This window comes from Typopeltis vanoorti, chromosome 11 (genome assembly GCF_054136105.1).
Source record: "Typopeltis vanoorti isolate ZY-2024b chromosome 11, IOZ_Tvanoo_1.0, whole genome shotgun sequence".
Taxonomy (NCBI): Eukaryota; Metazoa; Arthropoda; class Arachnida; order Uropygi; family Thelyphonidae; genus Typopeltis; species Typopeltis vanoorti.
In genome coordinates, this window is record NC_143559.1 from 54,606,540 (window position 1) to 54,631,381 (window position 24,842).

General features: G+C 33.7%; 1 protein-coding gene across 1 annotated transcript; it reads left to right on the top strand.

The window, feature by feature from the left end:
- The first annotated feature begins 963 nt into the window (after positions 1-963).
- On the top strand, positions 964-24,284 carry LOC150101591 (melanopsin-B-like). Its single transcript, XM_090400851.1, has 4 exons — positions 964-1,333; positions 12,347-12,675; positions 17,802-18,038; positions 24,132-24,284. The coding sequence occupies exons 1-4, from the start codon at positions 964-966 to the stop codon at positions 24,282-24,284; spliced, it is 1,089 nt and encodes a 362-aa protein (XP_090256977.1).
- The last annotated feature ends 558 nt before the right edge of the window (positions 24,285-24,842 follow it).

Here is a 24,842-nt window from a genome sequence, read left to right on the forward strand (position 1 = left end):
TCCCATGAGGAAGTCTGTCTTTTTCTAAAAGTGAAAGTGTAGCCTGATGTTACAGACTCCATTTCATTACACAATTTATTGCAGCGGCTTGTTGATAAGTGCTCAAATATTAAAGAAATCAAATATACCCAAACCTCGTAAATAGAAGAATGATATAAATTTCACTAACCTTTTATTTGTTCATTATTATAACCACTGACGTTTCATTAACCAATTATTTATTCCGAATTTTGTGAAAAACTTATTCTATATTTGTATTCCGAGCAAAAACTCCAAATATGCAAAAGGTAGGGTAACATGTTTTTTGTGAATTTAGAAATACTTTAAAACTGGTTTATCTGTTTATGTAAAATTCCTCAAATCCTCAGTTGAAAACTCTGAGGAGTTGGGAAAGTTCTCAGTAGAGAAAATCGCGAATAAACTCCATATTCAGTCCTTATCTAATTTTCTGGAAGGCAATTCCCCAACATAAAATTCCATTAGCTAATGGAATATTCTAAAAGGTATGTGTTTCTTTATTGGCATCTCTAATTAGTTTACTAATAGCTGTCTTTATTAAAAGAATTTTTTTCATTTTAGTGACTTAACTAATTTGTTCTGGTCAAGCAGCCAGTTGATATGTTCCGCAGTCGAAACATTGATGTCCATTCTTTCCTCCGGTCCCACATGCGAGTCACTTAGGATATCAACCATTTCAGAAATTTGACGCAAGTGCCTTTCGCCATCTCTAGAAGCGTCTCATGCTATTGAGATGCCCCTCCCTACCGTATCTTACTAAACTCCTCCTCCATTCTCTTCTATATAGAGGTTCCATTATCTACGTCTCTATAAAAGAGCTTTAACTGTTGCGCCGTTACTTCACACGACTACAAATACGAGATTTTCACCGAGCGGACTCCAATCTCATCCCGGTCAGCACCGCCGCCTGTTTGCTAACAGGAGAGTAAGCATCTTCTCTCCATGATGGGATCTTCGCATCAGAACCGGTCTCCCGATCACAGCGATACGGAACTTGATAGGCTGACGATCACAGGCGAGATATCAGACGCGAATGTGTCATGCACATTGTCCGATACGGGTTTCGACACGGCTGCTTCGTGTCTGTTTTTCATAGGTGTATTAGGATGTTTCAATAACTTTCTGGTTATCATCGTGCTTTCTACTGACAGGAAGCTTCGCACTCCTATGAACGCGATATTATTGAACCTCAGTGTTAGCGACTTCACTGTTTCGGCTTTCGGAACTCCTTTATCATTCATTGCAGCCGTGTATCGAAGATGGATTTTTGGAGATGCACTTTGTCAAATTTACGCTTTCATGATGACATTGACAGGTGAGTAAACAAATCGCTCTTCTTGAAACAGAGAGAGAGAGAGAGAGAGAGAGGTAAAAACCAAACTTTTTCAGCTAGAAACAGTCACACGAGCTTCTGCCGAGTTCATCGTAGGTCATGTGCATATAATTGTGGGACGTTAGCTTACGTTTCTTAATATAACACCTGCATATCAATTATAAATATCAATGTTTGAAGCTTTTTTATCCATGTTCAGTTGCAAATAAATTGCGTACTGTAATATTCTTTTACGTTGATATGTCTAAGTTTTAGGAATTATTTCATCTCATTCATTCTAATACTCGACCCGTAATTAAATTCTGTTAGTTAGAAATGGCTTAATATTAACGTTTCATAATATATTTTTGCATAAGACAGTAATGGATTGAAATTTGAAAACACTAAACGATAGTGTTTCCAAAGGTTTTTCATAAAGATAAATTTGTTTATCACGATAACAAATATTCTGTAATTTTTCCATTTATTTTCACTTTAGTCAATGTGAAATATCTATTTTTTTTTTTTTTGTATAATTGATCTAAGGAAAGAATCGAAAAAGAATTTTCTATAATTCTTTACAGTCTTATACTCGATGGCAAAAACTTTTCTATCAGAAAAATAAAGGGATCTTTCCTTAAAGATTTTGCATATCCAACCTTTGATTATTCACATTTTTTAAACAGATGATTCTTATTTTAATCCAGATAAATTGCCCTAACCATCCCCTTGGAGGTTAGAAAGCAGCTAATGGAATAAGCTACCGGTCAGATTAATTGTGAAGAGTTATTGTCGTGTTACAACTCCAAATATCATATGCATTCTTCAAACTTACAACAAAAAATGCTATCAATCTGCAGAACAATAAGTTGAAATAATAACTCAGTGTAAGAAAGTGGTAAAAATATTTTACGACAGTATTATTACAGCGATCAATGAACTCAACATAAAGAAGTTTATACAGTGTAAACAAAAACTTTAAGAAATAATAAGTACATAGGAATAATAATTGTGAAAAATGCCGATTAACAGTATTTAGTATTTTGACACAAAATACTTAAACTTTTTATCGTGTTATTATTTTTTATATTGAAGAATTTTAGAAAATTTTAAAAGCTGGTATAATGTTTAGTAATTTTAGCATTTTTCACTTAATTATTCAAAATATCAATTTCAATCTCTAGTCAAGCAAAACATACATGAGCTGCATAACTTCGTGAACTACTCTATGAACTGTGGCCGCGAAACAACTGCTTGGTAGAGAAAATATTTTAAAAATCATAATAAAAGATAACTGCACAGATTTCGGTACATTTTTAAGTGATATATGATAGTGATAACTGTTGAAAAGGCAGGCCTTACTTCATACCTGATCATTTAAAATATCTTCGGTTTCTTAACATGAACTCCTATTTATCCTACTTGGAGAGAAATATAAAGTTTGTCCTATTCTAAATACACTTTCCTATCATGTTATATGGCATGTGCAATATAAACAAAACATGCCTCTTGAATATAAATGTTTAAAAAAATCTTGAAATATTCTTGGAAATCGGTGAACAAAATGGTTTCTACCCTTAGTCGTCACCCATAGCTCAGAGCCCATGGATGCAAGTTATTTTGTAAGCATCAATACGAGAGCCTAGGCTGCCGCCATCTCGTGATCCTGAATCATAACTCCTGCTGTTGTATGAAATGACGTAGACTCTAAGGTCGATTTTTCAATTTCCAGGTTACTAATCAGAGGTTTAGGAAGGAAAAAAATAAAAATAAATCTGGGCTAACCAAGGAACCTAAAATGCCTAGAAAGTCCCCTAATTGGCTACTAGAATGAATGAACCTTTTTCTAGTTCTAAAACGTTATAGAACCAAAAAGATTGCCATAACCTCAAGAAGATCATAAACTAGAGGCATTCGTGTGTGTGTCGAAGACTTTCTACTCATTTATAGTAGACCATTGGGGATATTAAGCTATAAATGTATATAAATGCGAATCCCGCCCATTCGTCAAAAATTATTCATATCTGACCGCCGTTGATCAGATACGAAGCATTCAAAAAAATATAGCATACATTTAAATAATCGATGTCAGCAAAAATAATAAAATTAGTCTGGTCTCATTATCAAATTTTAGGACAGACTCACAGGAAAGAATCCCAATGTTGGAGTTCTTTATTTGGCCAGGTGAGTAAAAACTACATCGTCATCCTTTTCTACGCATGTTTAATTTCTCGGTTTAAAGTAACGAATCATGTAAGATTTCACTGGTGTTTCTCTTCATCTATCAAGCGTTTTTCGCATACGTCACTTCCGTAAGATAGAGATAGGATTAAAACTTCGCCAGTGAAGAAAGACATTCTTATTATTATACATCGAACCCAAACACTATACAAGAGTTCACCTCTTGGTGCCATCCAAAGGAGGCAGTGGTTTTCACGATTCGCTATGCTAATTCATGCAAAACGTACAGTAAGCGAACAACAAACGATAAACACACACAAAAAAAATACATCGAAAAAGAAACCGCTAAGTGCATTTAGTGCAACGGTTCCCAGCTTTTTTCGTCTCAAATATCTTTTAGGGAAGTACATTGCATTTATTTAATTAAAAAATTAACTGCCATATCCTATTCAAACCACAATCTAAGTAGCATTTTTTAACAGTATTTTTCAATTTTCATGCAAATCTATCAAATAATTTATTCCAAAAAGTGGAGAAAAATCGGCAATAAGGAATTTCTAATTAAATTCTGTCTGGAATTATTTTAGATTATGCTGAATTTCATTTTCGTGGATTTTTAATTAAAACATGTTTCGTCTTAAAGTTAGAACTAAATAAATAAAAAAAGAAGAAAAGAAAACCGAATTAAATCTACTAATTTACTCAATTGAAAAGAATTCCACTGTCACGTTATCGTAAAAACCACCATATTAATGCCTCCCAAATATCGCTTCCTCTCTTTATTCAGACTTGTTCCCTTCCCCCCCCCCCTCTCGACTAGATAATGGGATTTTAGTCAAATATTTTATAAATAATCCACGAAAAGCGTTACAAAGTGCTGTAAAAAGCAGAAGAAATGAGAAGTACCATTTTTTTTCTGTACAATATAATTTTTGAGTCTGATAAACGTACTACCATCAAGCTGTCATTTGATGTAAAGAATACTGTTGTGAATTTGGTCAAAACCATTATTCATTGTTTACTAGCGCAAGTAAGATTTCGCACTAGAATTCGTAACGTTATAAGAGGATTCTGTTTGGAAGGTCCAGTTTTTGGAAGCGGCGTGTTTTCGTTTATTTCCTATTTTCGTTGACCTGTTACTAATAGTCATTATAAAGCCTCATCATCGATAAGTTTGCAGGGAAAATTAAACGTTCAAACTCGACGATTAATGTATTATCACATTTATTCAGGGATTTTTATTGATAGTTTCCTTTGAATTATTCGTGAATTCAATTATGCAATTTGAGTGCAAGATTTTCTTAATTTATTTTTTATACTCCGATATTCCCGAAGATTTTCGAAGTACATTTACTACGTTCCTAAAAGAGAAAAGATATACTGCGCTGTTCAGTTCGATTTACTATCAAGGCTAGTACTATGGTAGTGCCGGATGAACAAATACAAAGAGTAAAAACGAAGGAAGATCGGAAACATGAAACTTACTGAACGTGACTGATCGCCATTACAAGATGAGCCATGGAGCCATTAATTAATTAAATTAATCACAAAATTAACCATAAACAAAAATTTAATTATATACAGTAAAGTCTCACAATATGACGTTTCACTTTACAACGATCCACTCATACGCCAATTATGAGCAATTCCCACATAACTTCGTTCGCTCATGACGGCGCTGCATTAACGTCGTTACTCGCCGTGTGTGTCGTTGTGAATTATAAACTGTTTATAACTTATTTTAATTTCTTCTTGTCAATAATGGCAGATAAAAATCAAGGTTAGGGCGCTGTTCAGTGAAAAGAAGGACTCGTAAATCTGTTGTATTAGATATTAAAATTATGAAATTATTAAATGGCGAGGCATATTTGAGACCAATATGCCTGTTATAGACATACATACAGAGAAAACAAAATACGATCTATCATTCAACCTAACTTTATTCGTTTGTGAAAATTATTTACATATTTTCAATTGTTAATGTATTAATTTTTTCGTATAATTAACGTAAAAAAGCGGTTATTTATGACAATTATGTGCGACTGCATAAAATGTTATTATATCACTGGATGTATCTACAAGTGAAAAAAAAGAAGAAATCATACTACAAATCCTAGCAAATAAGGCGACATATACTCTGAGAGAGAGAAAATTCAAGAAAAATGGAAGTAGATACATGACAATTGTATGTTATAACAGAACAAGATATATAACTTACACCTAAGTTTTATGTCAGCATCAGCAATACTGATGCACATCCTTCAATTCTAATTCAGTATGGTTCAATGTAAAATTATGGTTGCAAATCAATAATGAAAAATTATGAAAATATACTGAATATAGAAAACATTAATTATATTATCAATGGTGAACCCGTGCAAGAAGTAAAACATTTCATCTGTTATTGAGATGTTTAGTGAAGATGACAAATCCAATACAGAAATAGATAGAAGAACAAAACACCAAAACAGTGGTGTGTCTAATCTGTTGATAGCCAAAATCAGAAACATACAAAACTGCACTAAACCAGCAATATATTCATGTGGATTTAGGGATCTAAAAGTTGAGTTCAAAATTATAAAATATTAAAAATATTAGAAAAAAAATCAGCATTCATGAATGTGTGAGCCGAGTTAAGTTCACTGAAACAGGATGGGAGGAAAGAGAAGAGTGTCAAAGCAGGAACATCCCCAGATATGAGATATAGGTGGTTATTTGGTGAAGTAAATAATACATGTCATTAAATTTTGTAATGAGAAGGAAAATTATAATTTTGCAAATAACGGTTAATAATAATAAAAAAAATCCTTTATTAATCAATCTCGAATCCATAAATGGTTTAACAGCGAAAAGTGTACAATTCAGCGAACCCATATGAACAAATACACATTGCACTTAGCAAGTTCCTTTTAATTATTTATGTACAATAGTCGAAATACAAAGAAGTTGTATTTCCATATTCAAATTTCTGTAGCTGTTGCTATGATTCATTTCTATGTAGTTTTTTGCTCCAGAAACCTCGACATGAGTAGTTGGAACAAACGTTTTGATATTTCGTTGCTGGAGCAAGACCCTGGAACAAAAACTACACAGAAATTGGAATGCAAGTAAATAATTTACTGACTAAAATTAATTATTTACAAGGAGACGTTTGGCTAACTTAAGCTAGCATTATCAGAAACACTTGTAGCTTCATCGGATGGAAGAAAGCCAGGGTAGTATTTCACAAATCTCACTTTAAATCAGAGACTTCTTGGAAGCTGCTCAAGTTCTATAGAACTTGGGTAACTGTAACATAATTGGGTAACGAGAACAAACAGATTTTGGCACCACACAATCAGCACTGTCGCCATTAATAACTGAAATGACCACGAAAACTGCAACTGTCACCCTTCATGCACGTAACTAATTTTGTCTTCATTGACTGTGCATTGTTAAATTGATAATACTTGCTTGAGCTAGAGAAATGTCAGATTGTAAATAATTAATTTTAGTGAGTAAAGTATTTATTTGCATTCCAGTTTCTATGTAGTTTTGTGTTCCAGAAACTTCGAGATGATTAATAGGTGGAACAGTTCAGTGTTGAATTTTTGATGTTTCGTTGTTGGAACAAAACCTTCTCATGATGAGTGATAATTATCTTTTTTATATGAAGGTGAGATTTACATTTAATATCACGCTTAAATACCAAAAACGGTACTTTTCGAGCCACTTCATATCTCCAATTTGTAAGTCTCAATCAGATCACCCCTCGTTCTCCTGTTTGCTAGTGTCTGCAGCTTACAAATTTTATTTTCAATCTGTCTTCATAATCAGTATTCGACAATCCTGATATCATTTTGGCAGTCTCATTTAAACTCTCTCCACTGTATCAGAATCACAGCTGAAACCAGGAGAATACACTTGTGCACAATAGTTCAAGTGAGAGCTTATCAAGGCTTTGTAAAGAGGAAAAATTAAATCCTTATCTTTACATGTCAAAGTTCGTTTCAGCATTGCAATTATCTTTTGAGTTATTATAATTACGGCTATTATAGCCTGTTTTTGTTTAGGAGTGACCCTTATTTAAATACATTGGCTATCAATGCTCAAAGGGGTATATATATTTAGGGTATTATTGGTGAGTATAGAAGGCAATTAAGGTAGAATAAAAGAGGTGGAAAAATTTGGTACATACCTTTATTGATTCTACGATGTCTTCCACTTCCATGATCTCGCTGAAGGTTGTTTACAAGCGGGGGGGAAGCGTGGGGGTGTGTTTAGTTTGGATAATCCGGGTTAATATTAATAAAATATATATAAATGTATACATATATTATTTTGAATTAGGGCGCATTTTTGTGGGGGGAGGGGAGAAAGGGTAAAGACTATTGTGGCAACTGGGGCAGGGTTAACGGGGTATGGAACTGTTTCGGTCATGTAACCATCCTCGGAACTTTGTCGGAAATGAGTGTAGGGCTATGTCAGGGCAAAGTTGCGACTGCTAAATAAGGGCATTAGTTGTCGCTACATGGCCGGAGGCGTGGCTTAAATTGTAGGTTCTGGAACGTCCAACATTCGGAAATTAGGTAGGGGCGGTGGACGTTGATAGAATTTTCATCGCATTTTATGGCAATAGTTTCGGATATTCTTAGCATTTTTCGTTGTCTTGTTTGTCTATGATTATGGCCTTGTCAATTTGGGGGGTATGTTCAAGGGCGTGAGCTGCAATCTCAGTCTTCCCTGTGCTCTGTGTTTTATTTTTCTTTTTGGTGTTGCGATGTTTTTTTGTGTTCAGATATTCCAGAATGGGAATATTGCAATCCCTGAACTGCTCTTGTAATCTAGTCCATAAGGACCTAATTGTAGAGCCGGTGTAGGTGACGTCACAGTCCTCTTGACAAGGAAATTTGTAGACAACGTTGTGGAGTTCGAATATTTCTTTGTGTGTGAGAGATTTTTTAGGTTTTAGGAGAGTTGCTAACTTTTGGTTCGTGGTGAATACTAGCTTATAGTCCGTGTTTTTGAAAATGTATTTGCAGGCTTTGTATGTGTTTTGGATGTATGGCAATTTGATGACCATACGTGTCGGGAAGTCTGTTTTGGTTGTATTATCGTTATGACGGGATTTTGCTATATTGTTCGCGTAATTTATTAGATGTGTCGGATAGTTACGATTTTTGAAAACCTGTGTTAAATATTTTAATTCTGTGTTAAGATGATTGCTGTTAGTTGAGAATTTGTAAGCATTGATAAATTGTGATAGGATGACTGATTTTTTGACAGAATATGGGTGATATGAATTGAAATGGAGGTAATTCCCGATATGTGTGGGTTTGTGGAATATCTTTGTAGCTATCTTGTTATTGCTTCTGATTAATGTCACGTTCAAGAAATTGATGGATTTGTTCTGTTCTGTTTCTAAGGTGAATTGTAGCCTGTTACTATAATCGTTGAGGGATGTTTGTAAAACGGAGATGTGCGAGGGTTTTCCAATGCATAGAATATTGTCTACGTATCTGCCATAAAAGGTGATGCCGGATGGGGGGGGGGGGGGGAAGGGTGGAGTAGAAGTGATTCAATGTGTGCCAGGAATAATTCTGCTAGATGACCACTGATGTTTTGGCCCATTGGGAGACCGAAAATTTGAACATATAAGGAGTTGTTGAACTTAAAGAAGTTTGCAGATATTGTGAGTTTGATCAAGCTAATGATGTCAATTGGTGTTAGTTTTGTGCGTGCGTGTAGGGTGTGGTCCTCTGTGAGTAGTGTGTGCATGTCTAATGTCCTGGGGACATCCACGTTTGTGTATAATGAAGTTGCATCTAATGAGGTGAGGATGTCATCTTGGGATGGAGTAGTGTTATTTATTTTCCAGAATAGGTCATCCGTATTTTTGATCATACAGAAAGACGTTGTTAGTAGTGGTTTGATGAGTTTGGCAACAAATTTAGATAAAGGAGCTGTGGTGGTGTTCTTGTAGGAGACTATGGGTCGTATCGGATAACCGTCCTTGTGGGTTTTGATGTTCCCAAACATATGGGGGTGCGTGTAGTGTGGGAGGTTGTGTGTCTCATTGTGGTTTTATCTATTTTGTTTTGACTTTTTAAGAGGTGTGCAGTGTGCTGTTGATTTGTTTTATGAGGTCGGGGGTAGGATCATTGTGGATTTTTTGGTAGGTGTGTTGGTCGTTTAAGACGGCCATAATTTTGTTGTGGTAATCGGTTTTGTTGATGATAACTACAGTGTCTCCTTTGTCAGCTTTTGTAATCATGATATCTGGGTTCTTTCTTAAAGATAATAGGGCTCTATGTAAGTTGGGGGTAATGTTGGGTTTTACTATTATTTTGCTATTTATAATGTTGTTTATTATTTGAAATATTGTGTCTCTGTTTGGGTCATTTTCAAGTTTCGCTTGGAGTTCAATGATGATGTCTTTTTTCGGTACGTATTTAGGGGATATCGCGAAGTTAAGTCCTTTGTTCAGGATGGTGATTTCGTCAGGTGCAAGGGTGTGATCTGACAGATTTTTGATGGAGTTGTCAAGTGTGGGTTGTGGGGCAGTGGTGTCTGAAAGATTGGGAACAGTATATGTTATGTATTTTGTGCCTGTTAAGGCAAACCATTTTTTTTTGTGTCGAGCTTCAGTTAACAGCGCGTAGTCGTTGATGTGTGTTTGGGTACTTTCGGAGAAACTTGCCCACTCATTTGGGGACAATAAGGTTTTTAATATACGTTTTGTATTGTGGATGTATGAATAAGCCTGATTTTTCTTTCTGAATCTGTCATGTATGGCCTGTTTTATGAGTGCACGTGAAGCTCGGTAGCAAATTTTTTTATTCCCGGGAATGGAGCGGTTACCGCGAACTGTAGCAAAGTTTGGCGTGATGTAGGCAGTTTTTGAGGAATGTTATGTGCATTTTTTGCGCGGTGTATGTGAGGATAGTTTTCTGGTAGGTTATTTTTGTGAGGGTTATACATTCATTGAAAGTATTGCGTGAGCCCATGACCTAGCCTAGTGTTAGGAGTGTGTGCTGAAACGATTTTATTATAAACGTGTATTTTGTGTCGGGGAAGGGGGAATGATATGAGTAGACAGCCAATGGTTGAAGGGTTTTATGGTTACAAACACAATATAAATTAAGTATAGTCTCTGGTAAAAATCCCATGTTTCTCCTCTTAAACACTATTATTATAATTACGGCTATTATAGCCTGTTTTTGTTTAGGAGTGACCCTTATTTAAATACATTGGCTATCAATACTCAAAGGGGTATATATATATATATATATATATATATATATATATATATTATATTTATTATATATTTTGAGTTGTATTTGCAATCTTTGCTACGTGATCCCAGAAATTCAACTTCCTATCTACTAAACACTATGATCCCTAAATATCTTCTGGCATAATACCATCAATATAATAACACACTGGATATCCGCTCTCCAGCCAAAAAGCTGTGGGCTCGAATCCCACCATGGGCATGGATGTTTGTGATTCTCTGTGAAAATACTAGTGGTGGTGGTAGACAGTAGATGGCGCTGGTGTAAATGATGACGGATAGATGTAGATAGGTGTCCTCCCTCGATGAGCCTTAGGACTCCCTGGAGGTGTCGTATAATAATAATAATAATATCTAATAACGCCAAAGTGAACGACTTTACATTTACTGACATTGAACTGATAGCTATTTTCACATGCCCACAAAGCCAGCGTATTCCATTCATTCTGCAAGTACTGCATATCAGCAGCTCACCTGATTATCCTCAAAATTATATGATGCAATTGTTTCTGTACAAAAGTTTTAATTTGAAGAATTAAAATTAATTCTGATCAAATTAAATTAAATCAAATCAAGAAGCTCAATCAAAGTAATTTTTATAAAAATCTGACAAAAGTGGTCAAAAGGTATAGGGCAGGTAACTTCGAGCGTTTTCTTAGATACAAACTTCGAGCAGTTTCTTACATACTCTAGATATGTAATTTTGTTCTGTAAAATTTCAGAACTATAAACGGTACAATTCAAACCGAAATCGAAACTATTCAATCAATTTTAATAGAGATTCTAAATATCCAATTTCATTAGAATTTCGTCCAGTAAGTGAAAAAGTATTAATGTATCAGTTAAGATCATTTTGCCAATAAAATTTATCATTCAAATAAAAATTGAATAGCATGAAAATATTACTGGCTGAATTTTACTAAATTCCTTACAGCGACGGCCTTTTTGCTATATGTAACTTCGAATTATTTGTCCTCTTTTTGTCACTGCAGTTGTCCCGAATAAGCAAAACTTTGATGTCTCGGCAAATTTTTGAAAGAGTGCACATGCCGCATTTCAATATAATCCGTGTAGCTAGCATTGACGAGTGGATGGACGAAACGAAGTTAATAGTGACTAACAAATTTTCAGAGACACACGCACTGATTTTACAAATCTTTTAGATTTGTAAAAGCGAGTAGTTTGCTAACTTTGCATTTATACTGTAAAAGACAACTATTTCTTTTTAAACCGAACTCAGTTCGCTGTTGAAACAAGGCCCTTTTGATCCAAGCTGAATTACAGCCAAGGCAACTAAGGCTATGACGTCATCGTGTTTTGTCTGCTAAGTGAGTGAGTGATCTCCTACCGGTTTGCTGCTTCACGAATGAAAAACAAAATCGATTTTTTGGAAAGCCCTACCATTTCTATACGAGACTAGCTAACAATAATAAGGATAAATATAAAATAGGACTCCATGTTAACAATATATCAAATAGGATTCTCAAAAAAGTACTCCCTAATAGTTATTCTCTATATAATCAGTGACTGTCTTTATTTATTTACTTATTTTTCCATTCCAGGAATGACATCCATTGGTACACTTACAGCCATCGCAATCGAAAGATGTGTCATTGTCTCCCGACCGTACCGTTCCTCAAACTACACCTTGAGTACTTCTCTGGTCGTCTTGGTGTCGATATGGTTTTATTCAGTCAGTTTATCTGTGCCTCCGCTCTTGGGATGGAGTAAATACATTGTGGAGGATCCAGGTATAGCTTGCTCTGTTGATTGGTTTACATCATCAATCAACAATACTTCCTACATTGTGTATCTTTTTTTGATTGGATTCTTCTTACCGGTTATCATTATCGCCAGCTGTTATATCAAAGTCATCTGCATCGTCAAGAGGGTAAGAATAATATTAATAATTGTATAGCTCTCGTTTGGAAACGTTAAAAAATGGAATTATGATCTAAATGGAGATATACAGAATTTCTACTGAGAGTGAGTATATATATCAGTGGTGTTCAACCTTTTTTACTACGCGAACTACTTTTCTAAAAAAACGTTTTTCGGCAATCCACTCTCTTATAAGTTATTCGGCGATCTACTCTCTTATATAGATCATGTTCCGCCAACCTGATATCTGATTACGCACAAATAAACAACTAAAAAAAAAAAAATACACAACCTAAATACTTTCTTTGTGTATTTAAAAATTTATTTATCATTTTTAATTATTTCAATACAACAAATATTTTAATACAACAAAACAACAACAACAAATATATTGGAATAAAATATTTATTTCTCTATTTTGGAAAACTAAAGTTAGAAAAAAACAACAGATTGATTACAAACTCACAAGTTACAGGAAATGCTGATGATTAAAAAATAATAATAATGTGAAATTTGGCATTCTTTGGACATAGCAATATTTTCATAGTCAAGTAGATATGATGAAGTGGCCAATCGCAGACAATCATCCAAATGATCATTTGTAATTTGGTTTCTTAATTCATTTATTATGACGGTGATATTTGAAAAAGCGGATTCTGACAAGTATGTCGATCCGAAACACGACAGAATTTTTCGCGCAATATCAGTTAATATTGGAAATTTTTCCAGTGTATACTTCCAAACGACTTCATTGTTTATTGATTTTAAATGTAAACTATTCTGAATGTTTATTATCTCAAGTTCTACTTCAGCTTGGTTTATATCAAACAGCCCACTAATTTTATTTGAAATTTCTGTGATGTTCAAGTTTTCTTGAAATGGATTATTGATAAAAGATACAATCATTTCAGTTTTATTCAAATCTTTAAATCTTGAATTTATTTCTTCCTCAACTAATTCTATTTCACGAATAAATTCTTTTAAATCATAGCGAAGCATTTCTTGATTTTGTTCAAAAAAGTTTAATAAATATGGGAGACGTCTAAATTCGGGGTCATTTATATTTTTCTTTAATAAAAGTAAGTATTGTTGGAAAGTTTTTATTGAACTTAACATGTCAATTAAATTTTTACCTCTGCCTTGTAACTCTAAATTTAAATTGCTTAATTTCGTACAGAAATCTACGAAAAATGATAAGTGTAACAACCATCTTTTATCACTCAATTGTGAATAAATACCTCCTTTTTCAGCAAGAAAAAGTTTTATATCGTTAATTAATAAAAGAAATCTTTCTAAAAATTGACTTCTGCTGAGCAGCGAACATTATTGTACAACAGAAGTTCCCTATCATCATCTGCCTGTAATTTAAATAACCGCCATAGCAGGGCTTTTCCTTCAACAGAATTTAAAATTTTAAATGTAATATCCAAAACATCTTTTGTGTTTAATCTTTTATTACACAGTGCTTATTGGTGAATAATACAGTGGTACGTTAAAAAATCTGGATATTTGTCATTGTTTTTACATAATGAAATGAAGCCTAATTTATTACCTATCGTTGAGGAGCACCATCAGTAGTAATAGACACAAGTTTAAATAGCAGAAGTTTGTGTTGTTTCACAAATTCATCAAATGCCGAAAAAATGTCTTCTCCCCTAGTCCTTCCCAATAATGGTATAATTTTCAAAAGTTCTTCTTTACTTGAATAATCTTGAAATACCATGCGAATAAATACCATTAACTGAGCAATATCAGTGAAGTCGTTTGATTTATCAAATTGTAATGAAAAGCAACACACTGGTGAATGTCTGACATTAACCTGGCCTGGAAACTTTTCTCTGGCAATTGGAACTCTTCCTAGGCTGCAGACAAACCTTGTCTGCAGCCTAGAAGTAGTCTCTCTCTCTAGCGACGTCTCGAACCGAGAAGCTTCTTTCTGGAAGCGGAAAACTCCTCTCTCAAGCAACGTGGATCCGGGCAATCTCTCTGACAGCGACTTTGGACCGGGCAGCCTCCTCTCTGACAGCAATTCTGGAACCGGGACCCCATCTGCTTGCTTCAGTTCCTTTTTATTAGGCCTCCTCTGAGACCTCGCATGAAGTTTGGCAACCCCCAAAGAATCGGTATGAGTTTTTCATCTTAAGTTTCAAGTTCGGCATGCCTTTTGTTCTCATTCGCTTTCTTTTGATTGTAAGTTGCCGGCCATCGGAAAGTTGTTTGAATACTTTCTGACTGACTTCGGAGATGTTTACACTTAGAGCCTGCAAGCCTTTCTCATACATATAAGTTTCAATAACAATCTTTCTAATGCTGCCATGTACAGCTTCGGCGACAAAAACATTGCCTTTGTTTTTAACACTCTAACATATTCTTATTAAAGCAGTATATACAGTTAGCTTCAAAAGAGTTATTTACAAAAACATCTAATACAAACTATACCGAGACAAACAAAGTTTATTTTTTTACAATATTCAGATATTCACATGGAACTTAACCTAAGTAAAAAATCGATGTAATGTGCTTTGGAATATTTAATATTTAAGCTACAATCGAGTTTTTACACTTTGCTTATAATCGTATTCACTCGGCTCGCTGTTTCCCTTCCACTGATCCAAATTAATTCATTTACTCGACTTATAAGAAAATTACTGATTTTCTTATAAGTAATTTAATAAAATTTAATAAAATTTGAAAATTTTAACGAAAAATAAATAAACAATAGCAATACACTAAAAGCTAATTAAAAATGATACGAAATAATGATAAATAAAATATTATGTTTCCAGTTTTAATTAAATTTGTAAGTAAGGAGGAATACACAAGAGATCGACCGGTCGATCGCGATCGACGGGTTGAACACCCCTGGTATATATGTTTATTAGTACTCGACAGTTAACTTTTATTTTATTTTATTTATTTTTTGATAAATTATTTTATGGCGTCCGAGAATCTCAGTCCACTTTTTTGATCCAAACCGGCTAAAGTCCGTAATTTTAATGCTAAGTTTCTTCAATTTTAATTTGCTTACATACAAGAAGGTGATTTCTAAAAACATTAAAAAGTTAATGAAAAAGACAATGATTTAACAATCAAGTAGATATATAATAAAATCATACCATTTTGAAATATTGCCATTTTGCATACCACAGCGCTCCTCAAGTAGTTCCATTGTTTTAAAAATAAAAAATTAAATGTCACTTTTTTATCCTAATTACTTTAAAATATTCATCGTTCTAAACTAATTTTTCTCTTTTGTTCAAAAAAAAAAAAAAAGCTAGAAATGTATTTCTTTTAAAATTATTTCACATCCAAACATCTTAATATGGCTGAGTTCGGTTATTAAGTCAGTGAATCTAACGTACTATCATAACGCATATTTGGACGAAGGAACCATTTCTTCTTTGGTGCAGGTAAGAAATTTCTCACGTTAATCTTCATATAAACTACACTTTGGGAACTATGCAAAATTTGTATTTCTAACTTGATTAGACCTCGCGGTTAGCCGAGTGGCTATGCTCTTTGCAACCAAATGGCTGGGAAAGGAGTGTCCTGGGCTCGATTCCAGTCGTTGATGCGAGAAGCTTAGGATCTTTCCCAGACATAGTCAAGTTAGTCGGTCTTGAGCGTGGTCTGCAGGGTTTTTCTCCCCAGTTTAGCTGGAGTTTTTTCCTCCCGCAAGCAGACAAACCGGCCCCGTAAGCACACGCATCTCCAGACATAGGACACGCCGAATGCATTGTGCTAACGACCTTATCCTCTGACGTGTATGCTTGGAAGGGCTTAGTATAGCTCCGTAACAGGACAATAAGCCTAATACGAAAATACCAAATTATAATCCTACAATCCATCACCCCGGTGGAAACCCGAACCCTGGGTTGAAGAGAGGATACGCTAACCACTCAGTTAACCAGACCTGCAAGTGAAACAATATCGAAGAATTATTCTTGCCCTCGAAATTTATTATAACATATTCCACACATATAAAGCTAATCTTCTAATAGCCAATTAACAACCAAAAAGCAGAAAATGCCATCTTTCTTTTCTGTATATCCTTGCAGTGGATATATGTCGGCTTTTCCATCTCCAAAAATATAATCTTTATTCCAAGTGAAAATTTTTAATAAAAATAAACATTGGATATATCTATTTCGGGTTGTATTTTTTAACAGCAGTTTCTGCAATAAAATCAGGAAATTATCAAGTGAATGTTTCGCATCTAGCACTCAGGATATTTTTTTTTCAAAACCAAATATATAAAATTTTAAACGCACAACTACTATTGATGACTAATGAGATACAGAATGAAATTATTTTGTCTTACAAGACTTATTTCATAATGTTCAAAGTAAAAAGAATTATTCATGAAGCTCCCTAGTGTTAAGTAGAAGCCGATGTAAGGTATTCAAAAACTGAATATCTCTTAATAAAACATCGATTTAAATTCAGACTCGCATTTCAAATGATACAAAAATATTATTTTTCCTGTTTGCCTTTTTTGTGTAACGCAGAAAAAAATTAATATGTAGAGTGCTTCAGAAGGTTCAAGAAAGAAGATCAAAGAATATAAGATGAGCATCATTAGATTAAAAAATATATGGTTAGGTTAAGTAACAGTCTGAAGATACCTACATGTTTTACTGTATATACCTACTGCTTAATAAATAAACACTAAGCTCCGAATATATTGCACCATGTTCTATAGCTTTTATTACTTATACCACGAAAACTCTATGTGACTGATACAAAAAAAGGAAACAAAAGGAAAGAGGAAAAACAGAAAAAGAAACAAGAAAATAAAATAAAAATTAGACATAAATTCATAATCTGTAGTTTCGGCATGAACTTACTACAGCTTGTCTGCAAACGCTGCCATCTGGTGGTAAAATTTAAAAATAAAGCAGTAATTTTTCACAATAACCATTTTTTTTTAAAATAAAAATAACGTCGACAACAAGAACATTTTCATGAAAGGCATGCATTTGATGCTTTATAATGCTTAATATAAACATAGCCGTTACTTTTACTAAATAAGGCCTAAATATTTTCAATTATACTTCAATTTTGGTGTGTAAACCAGATCATGTTAATATAAACTATAAAATTTCTGGATAATTTTATCACTCTCTCCTTTTGCAGTCTCCAAAAATGACCAGTAAATGTAGCACAGCCAGAGCCGAACTGCGAGTCACATTGATGGCCGCTGCGATGATAATCTGTACTCTGACGGCGTGGACACCTTATGCCATTGTCTCCCTCATAGTGGCTATGGGTTACTCTCATTTAATCGGTCCAGTGTCTTCTGTGTGTCCAGCCATCTTTGCCAAAACTAGTGTGATTTATAATCCTGTTGTTTATTTTTTCTTGAACACACAGGTGAGTTCCACCCAGCGTTTTTTTAATTAAAAGTTAATAATAATAATAATAATAATAATAATAATAATAATTGAATAGAAGAATAGAAAATAGAATCAGAAATGAAACAAAAACAAATGAAAAATGTCATTATTACTAAATAAATGGTCAGTGTACAAGCAAGAAAATTAAAAAAAACTTGAGTGCACCTGGCAAAGACGAACTACATGGAATTTGGTTAAAGCATCTCACCAGTCCACATGATCGAATGGCAGAACAATTTAATTATTTGTTGCAGTCAGGCTCAGTGGAAGACTGGATGATATCTGGGCGCACTTTTCTCTTCATGAAAGATAAGGATAAGGGTGCAGACTCAAGTAACTATCATTCAATAACAGGCCAATAACTATCATCCAACTATGCTTAAGCTATTCACTGCAATCATAGCAAATTCCATATACCACTATTTATCACATAATCAGATTTATCCGATTGAACAAAAAGGCAATTTTCAAAAATGCAGAGGAACAAAAGACCAGATCCTTATTAATAAAATGGCATGGATAGGTTACAAGAAAGCACTCGATTCTCGCCCACATTCCTGGAAAAACGAGAAAAAGGAAAAAGTGGAATTTTCCAAGGTGATTCCTTGTCACCATTGCTCTTCAACATTTCTTTGATAGCTTTGTCTATGATTATGAAGAAAGCAAAACTTGGATATGAAATTCTTAAATATAATATTAAAATTTCCCATCTGTTGTATATGGATGAGTTGAAGTTATATGGAAAATCAGCACAGCAAATAGACTCTTTACTGAACATAGTTCGTATTTTCAGTCAGGATATCAAAATAGAATTTGGTTTAGATAAATGCGCAATTTTATCTATTCAACAAGGAGAAATTAACGACATAAGCAATTTTAATCAAGAGAAATATATAAAAGCAATTTCAGCTAACGAACACTATAATACACAGGAATATTAGAAGCCAGTGATATTCTACACTCGAAAGTTAAACAACAAGAAGCAACAGAATACACCAAAAGAGTTAGAAATATTCTGAAAATAAAACTAAATGGATTAAACAAAATTAGAACAATTAATCTCTTGGGCTATACCAGTAATCCGATACGTTGGACAGCATAAAATAGAGACAGTATTGGAAAACGAAGCAGCAAAAATTGTCTGGGACTTGAGAATACAAACTGGTTGACATTTGGAACACAATAAACCTGATATCACAATTATCGAACATCGACAGGTTTGGATTATTGATATCGTTTATCCAGTGATAACAATATTAACAACAAATCTAGAAACTGGAACTAGAAAAAAAATTACTAAATATCGAGATATGGCAATCGAAGTTGGCCGGCTGCGGCTAAAACACCAAAGTCATCCCAATAGTTATCAGTGCACTTGGTTCAATTTCAAGAAACCTGTCCAACTATTTACAAGAATTAAACATCAACGAAGTGACCCCATATGACCTAAAACACAGCATTACTTGGAACAGTCCATATTTTATGACGCTACCTGACGGATTATTTTTAGATTCTTGTGCAGAATCCGAATTGCTCTGTATCACCAGTCAAATTGTAGTTTGAAAGATATCTTGTTTTGACTGTATCAATTATGTGAATAAAATAATAATAATAAGCAACAACAGCAATACGAAGAACAAACATCTGGAAAAATTTAGCCCTCCCCCTCAGATTTAACAGCATCTTAACTGCAGAAAACGGCACTCTTAGGGACATCTCACATTTTACGACGATATCTAGTCGATTCCTAGACCTTTGGATAAGCCCGAATTGGACTAATTTGCAAGTCAAAGATTTCATTATTCTATTTCATTTTTCTTGTTACTCTCTGACTGTGAATTCTATTAATTGAATATAATAATAATAATACCAACAACGTATCCATCATCTCCTAAACATCTCAGAGAAGAGGGGAAAGTGAGAGTATAACGAACTGAAAAATGAAAAAATAACAAAAAAAGTTACAAAAATCAGAATGCACCACAGAGAGAGAGAGAGAGAGAGAGAGAGATTGGCAATGCAGTTCAGTAACGTAGAATGAGAGAAAATGAGATAAGTAAAAGCAACGATATTAACGTGAGGATAAATAAACAAAACGGCCACTTAATTAGATTGGATGCTCTTTGAAATGCACACCTGGAGTACAATCAATCGATCACAGCGACGTCCTATGGTTAGAAAACCATCGGTTCAAGTCAAGTCCAGGATGAAAACAACCTTCCAATAACAACTTTCCAACCTTCCGTCATATGTTGTATACAGATGAGTATACAGAAGTATTTATATCAAAAATTATTATTATATGTATTTATTTATTTTGCCTCACCACAATGAATATCCAGATCACATTTCCTCATTTCTATCAATTTTATATATATTTTTGTAATTTGTTATTTATTTTTACATATTTCGAAAATTCTGCTCCAGAGACCAAACATGGACTCTGGAGTAGGAATAAACAGCAATAAGAATGATTAACATACGGATAGAAAGATAACTGACGCATAAAAAATTATAACAGACTGGACTCAAAGATAGAAGAAGAAGAAGAAGAAGAAGGATAGAGATAAATACCCAAAGAAGAAATGGAGAGAGAGATATGCACATTCAAAGAAAATAAACATTTCATAAATGAAACGACTAAACGTCCGCCAAATGAAAAAAGAAAATGCACGGTCCCACACGCAAGGTAGCCACATCGTATGGCTTTGAAAAAAAAGGAGAAAACACAGAAATATCATAAATATCATGTTTACCCTCCTAACTAATGGCGTTATTATTATATTTTTGGTTGCATTTCTGATACGCATGTATGCCTATTGTACGTATAATATATTTAATAAGTTTTATGATTTTTATGGTATAATTTGCGGGTCGCGCATTTGTAATTTAACCTCACAGTTTCAATAGCCGGGGTAACCTGTTAAATGTTGAGTATCCAGGAATTTTATCGATTCACAATATTATGAGTAACAATAACATTGAAATTTCTTCTTTGTTCTGAATACTTCAATGATGATATGCATATGATTAATTTCGAAATAATTAGATGTGGTAAGGAGTTGTTTTAATGCATCCACTAAAATTTGAGAACCATAAATTAAGCAAACCGAATTTGTTAGAGGAAAAGTTTAACTCACTGGAAATGTTAAGCCTATTTTATTATCGAACTCTATTAATTTTTATAGTTTGCGACACAGTTCACATCGACACAATTCACAAATAATAGCGCGCTCAAAGTAACCAACAATATTTGTTTAGTTTACGAAAACGAAATCTTAAAAGTGTTATAATAGGGAGTTGAATATGATCATCGCTCTATTAAAGCATACAGCTATTAATTAATGAGTTTGCATGTAAAATAAATAACATTTAATGTCAGATAACAGATAACCAACAACCATTCGAAATCAGAACACATGAGAATTTTCAGGTTTTAGTCAACCTTTTGTGGTATTGCATTCCATCGTTAAATCACAATAATACGTATTTTTACAGTGTTACAGATTAAGATGTCGCTTTATGCTGCTTGAACATGAAAACCTAGTCCGACTAAGGTCAGTAATTTGAGTTATTATAATGATGTTTTTAAATGTAAGCCTGCCAAGGATATAGCAAGGTAGGTGAGCAGCGAAACATCAATAGCAAGGTAGATGTTTCGCTGACGTTTCCTCCTCCCTAAAGTAGTACACAAAGGAAGGCTACAAATTTTGTAATATTTTCTCATTTCAGAAATGTATAAAAATGACAATAATTATTGTAAACCAGCGATTTTCAACCGGTGTGCCGCGAGATTTATGAAAACAAATTAATTGAAAGAAATAATGTCATAATTTGGGAATTTATTTATTAGTGTCTGGTCTTTCCTATTCTTGTGTGTGTAAATCAATCAAAATTATGCCTATTTTTTGCCAGATCATGAAAAAAATTAAAAGAATATATTTTTAGTTTGCCGCAAAATTTTAATAATTAGTCTAGTTGTACCGTGTTATGAAAAAGGTTGAAAATCACTGCTGTAAACAAATGATATAAATACTGCAAAAAATGTTGCATGCATACACCAGATGGTGCTCGTGAGACTGATTTTATTGTACGAAATAGAAGTGTTGCGTGCCGAGACAAATTGTGGGGAAAATAATCAAATATAATTCGATCAGTTTCCAACCGGTAACCATAGCAGAAGGAGTGCGTATTCTGCATTGCTGTCACAAAGATGAGTGATCGTTATTTACGAGTACAACAAAGAATTAACATTAAATTGGTGAAGTCGAGAACGTCTGCAAGTCAGATTTTTAGAAATGATTAAAACACATCTGTGAAGGTCAAATAATATCAGGTGTAAGAACTAGTGGTGAAAATTACTAAAAATAAATTAATTCATTAAAAAGAAACTTAAAATTCCTGCAAATGACAATATTTCGAGGTTCTCCAGTAGCCCACAGTATGGATGAAAACATCAAAGAGTAAAAAATACCGAGAAAGAGACTTACTTATGCTATTAATTGCCAGACCGATAAATTTAGATGAAGAAATGACTGAATTTAGTAGAAACCTGAATCAGCTAAATTTTCTGAAAACACGATGCCGCAGATTACACCCGACGTCATCATATTCTAAAGCCTTAGTTACAAAAATACTTTTGACTTTTTACAAAACTGAAAAGCGTCTTGAAAAACGGCAATAAAGACATTCGAAGACAGTAATAAAGTTTTAGAAGGAAGTTTTTTTATTTTTTATTTTTAAAAAAGAGGTTAACTTTTGGACAATCTTAGTACTCTTTGGATAGGTGCATATTGACCGGCGACTATTTTGAAAGTAAATTAATTTATCCAATGAAATTCCTCAATAATCATATATATTTGGTATGTCCATTGTCTCATTAAATTATAGAATAATGAAATAACTTCATTAAATACAAGAATTATTTAATTGAAAAACGTACAGCACGTAACTACTTGCAGTAAAAATTGCCTGTGAAACTTGCATCTCAAGAAACCTTACTTGAGATGCAAGTTAGGTTACGATACGAGTATTTTGATTCATTCCTTCACCGAAAGGGCAGTTAGTTTTATACTGAATTGGAAACGTTGGAGCTCTTGAATTTTGAACTCTTTCCAAATATTCTGTAGAGCTCTTATGGGGAATTTGTGCATATAACTTTTGCACTTTCATTTCCTAAACTCCCATGTGGTCGCAGTTCTAGCAGTATGACATGGTATATTGTCATGTTGCTACTCATTTGAATCGCTTACATATTACAACAACAAAGGCAGAACAGAAATTACTAAAATGTCAGTATAGCATTTGATGTTCATTTTCCCGGATATTACAAGAAGGATTCTGGTTCAAACCTTCTGCCTATTTGCCAGTCAGGAAACTCTGTACTACACAGATCGAACCACAATATTGTTTCGGGTGATATTTAGCTTGTGAGTGAAAACCAAGGCTACACACAAGTTAAAACGTTTGCACCAGAACGTTGCCTAATGTTCTAGCAAAAAACTTCTGTACCTGTAAACACCTAATTGAATGAACCTACTGACGCGCGATGGAAAGAACGGTGAGAATGCTAAGGAATCCTATCAGCATTCTCTCTCTCTCTCTTTTACTGGTTTGTGCATCTCCTGTTTCTTGGGTGCATGTCCTTTCACCGTCATATTTCCATTTTGTAATAACATCTGCTACAGTTGATCTTGGATGCTATAATTCTGCATTTGCACCAACTGAGTAATGAATAACATGGCAGAATATGATCATAAATCACTCAAAGAGAGAGCTAACTAAATCAAGCCCCGTTTGGTATTGTATGCAGCTTCAATCAATTTGTATGTAAAACTTAGCTTTATTACCTTGATAGACTACATGATTTATCACTAGAATAAAGTATCCGCGAACTGTGGAGAAGTCCGGATAATTGATTACCTAATAATTGAATTTAGCAATTCAGTACTTCTTTTTCTTCTTCCTAACATGGAAATTTAGGCCATGTGGCCTGTCAGTACAGTTATCGAAATTAGCAACTATATTTTAATTATCTGTACTTGGTAACGGATAGTTATTTATGTTGTAGATACGAGACACGCTAATTGAGAAGATTCGATGTCCAAAGTCCAAACGACGTCAGCCAGAGGAGATCACGCTTGCTACGAATGTCATGAACACGTTTGCAGAAACTGTCAAACAGACATCAAGTATGGAAGATAATCAAGACAACGAAGATTAATTGACTCAAATTTAGAATTAAAAAAAAAGTGTCTCAAATCTTTTATTCCGTTCTGTTCGCATGGCTGTTTTTCGAAGAAACAGAGATGCCTGTTAGATTATAAGAAAATGCAGTATAGTCTTTAGATTAGGATTTTGTAGCAGCAATAAAGTTTTATTTATTTAAATATCCAGTTTTGTTTACTTGTACTCTTTTATTTTATTTTTTAACTAATTTAATTTAGCCGACAGAAACAATATTTCAATTAAAAATATATGACCTTGATCAAAACAATAAGGAATTATCCTTAGAAAAGTTATACTTATACTTATAATTCTTGATCTACATTAATTAAAAACTATAAGCATGATTAATTAGTATCACTTATCAAGCATTAAGTCAATCTTTAAATCTTAATAATATAATACTAATTAGTAGCCTAATTTCTTTAAAGGCGTTAACAAATTTAGCAATTATCAATTCAATAATTGTATTAGGTGGATATGTTTCTTAACGATGAGTAATCAGTCACCTATCGGATTTTTTGTTTTTTCGGCCAAACATATAATAACTCTGCTC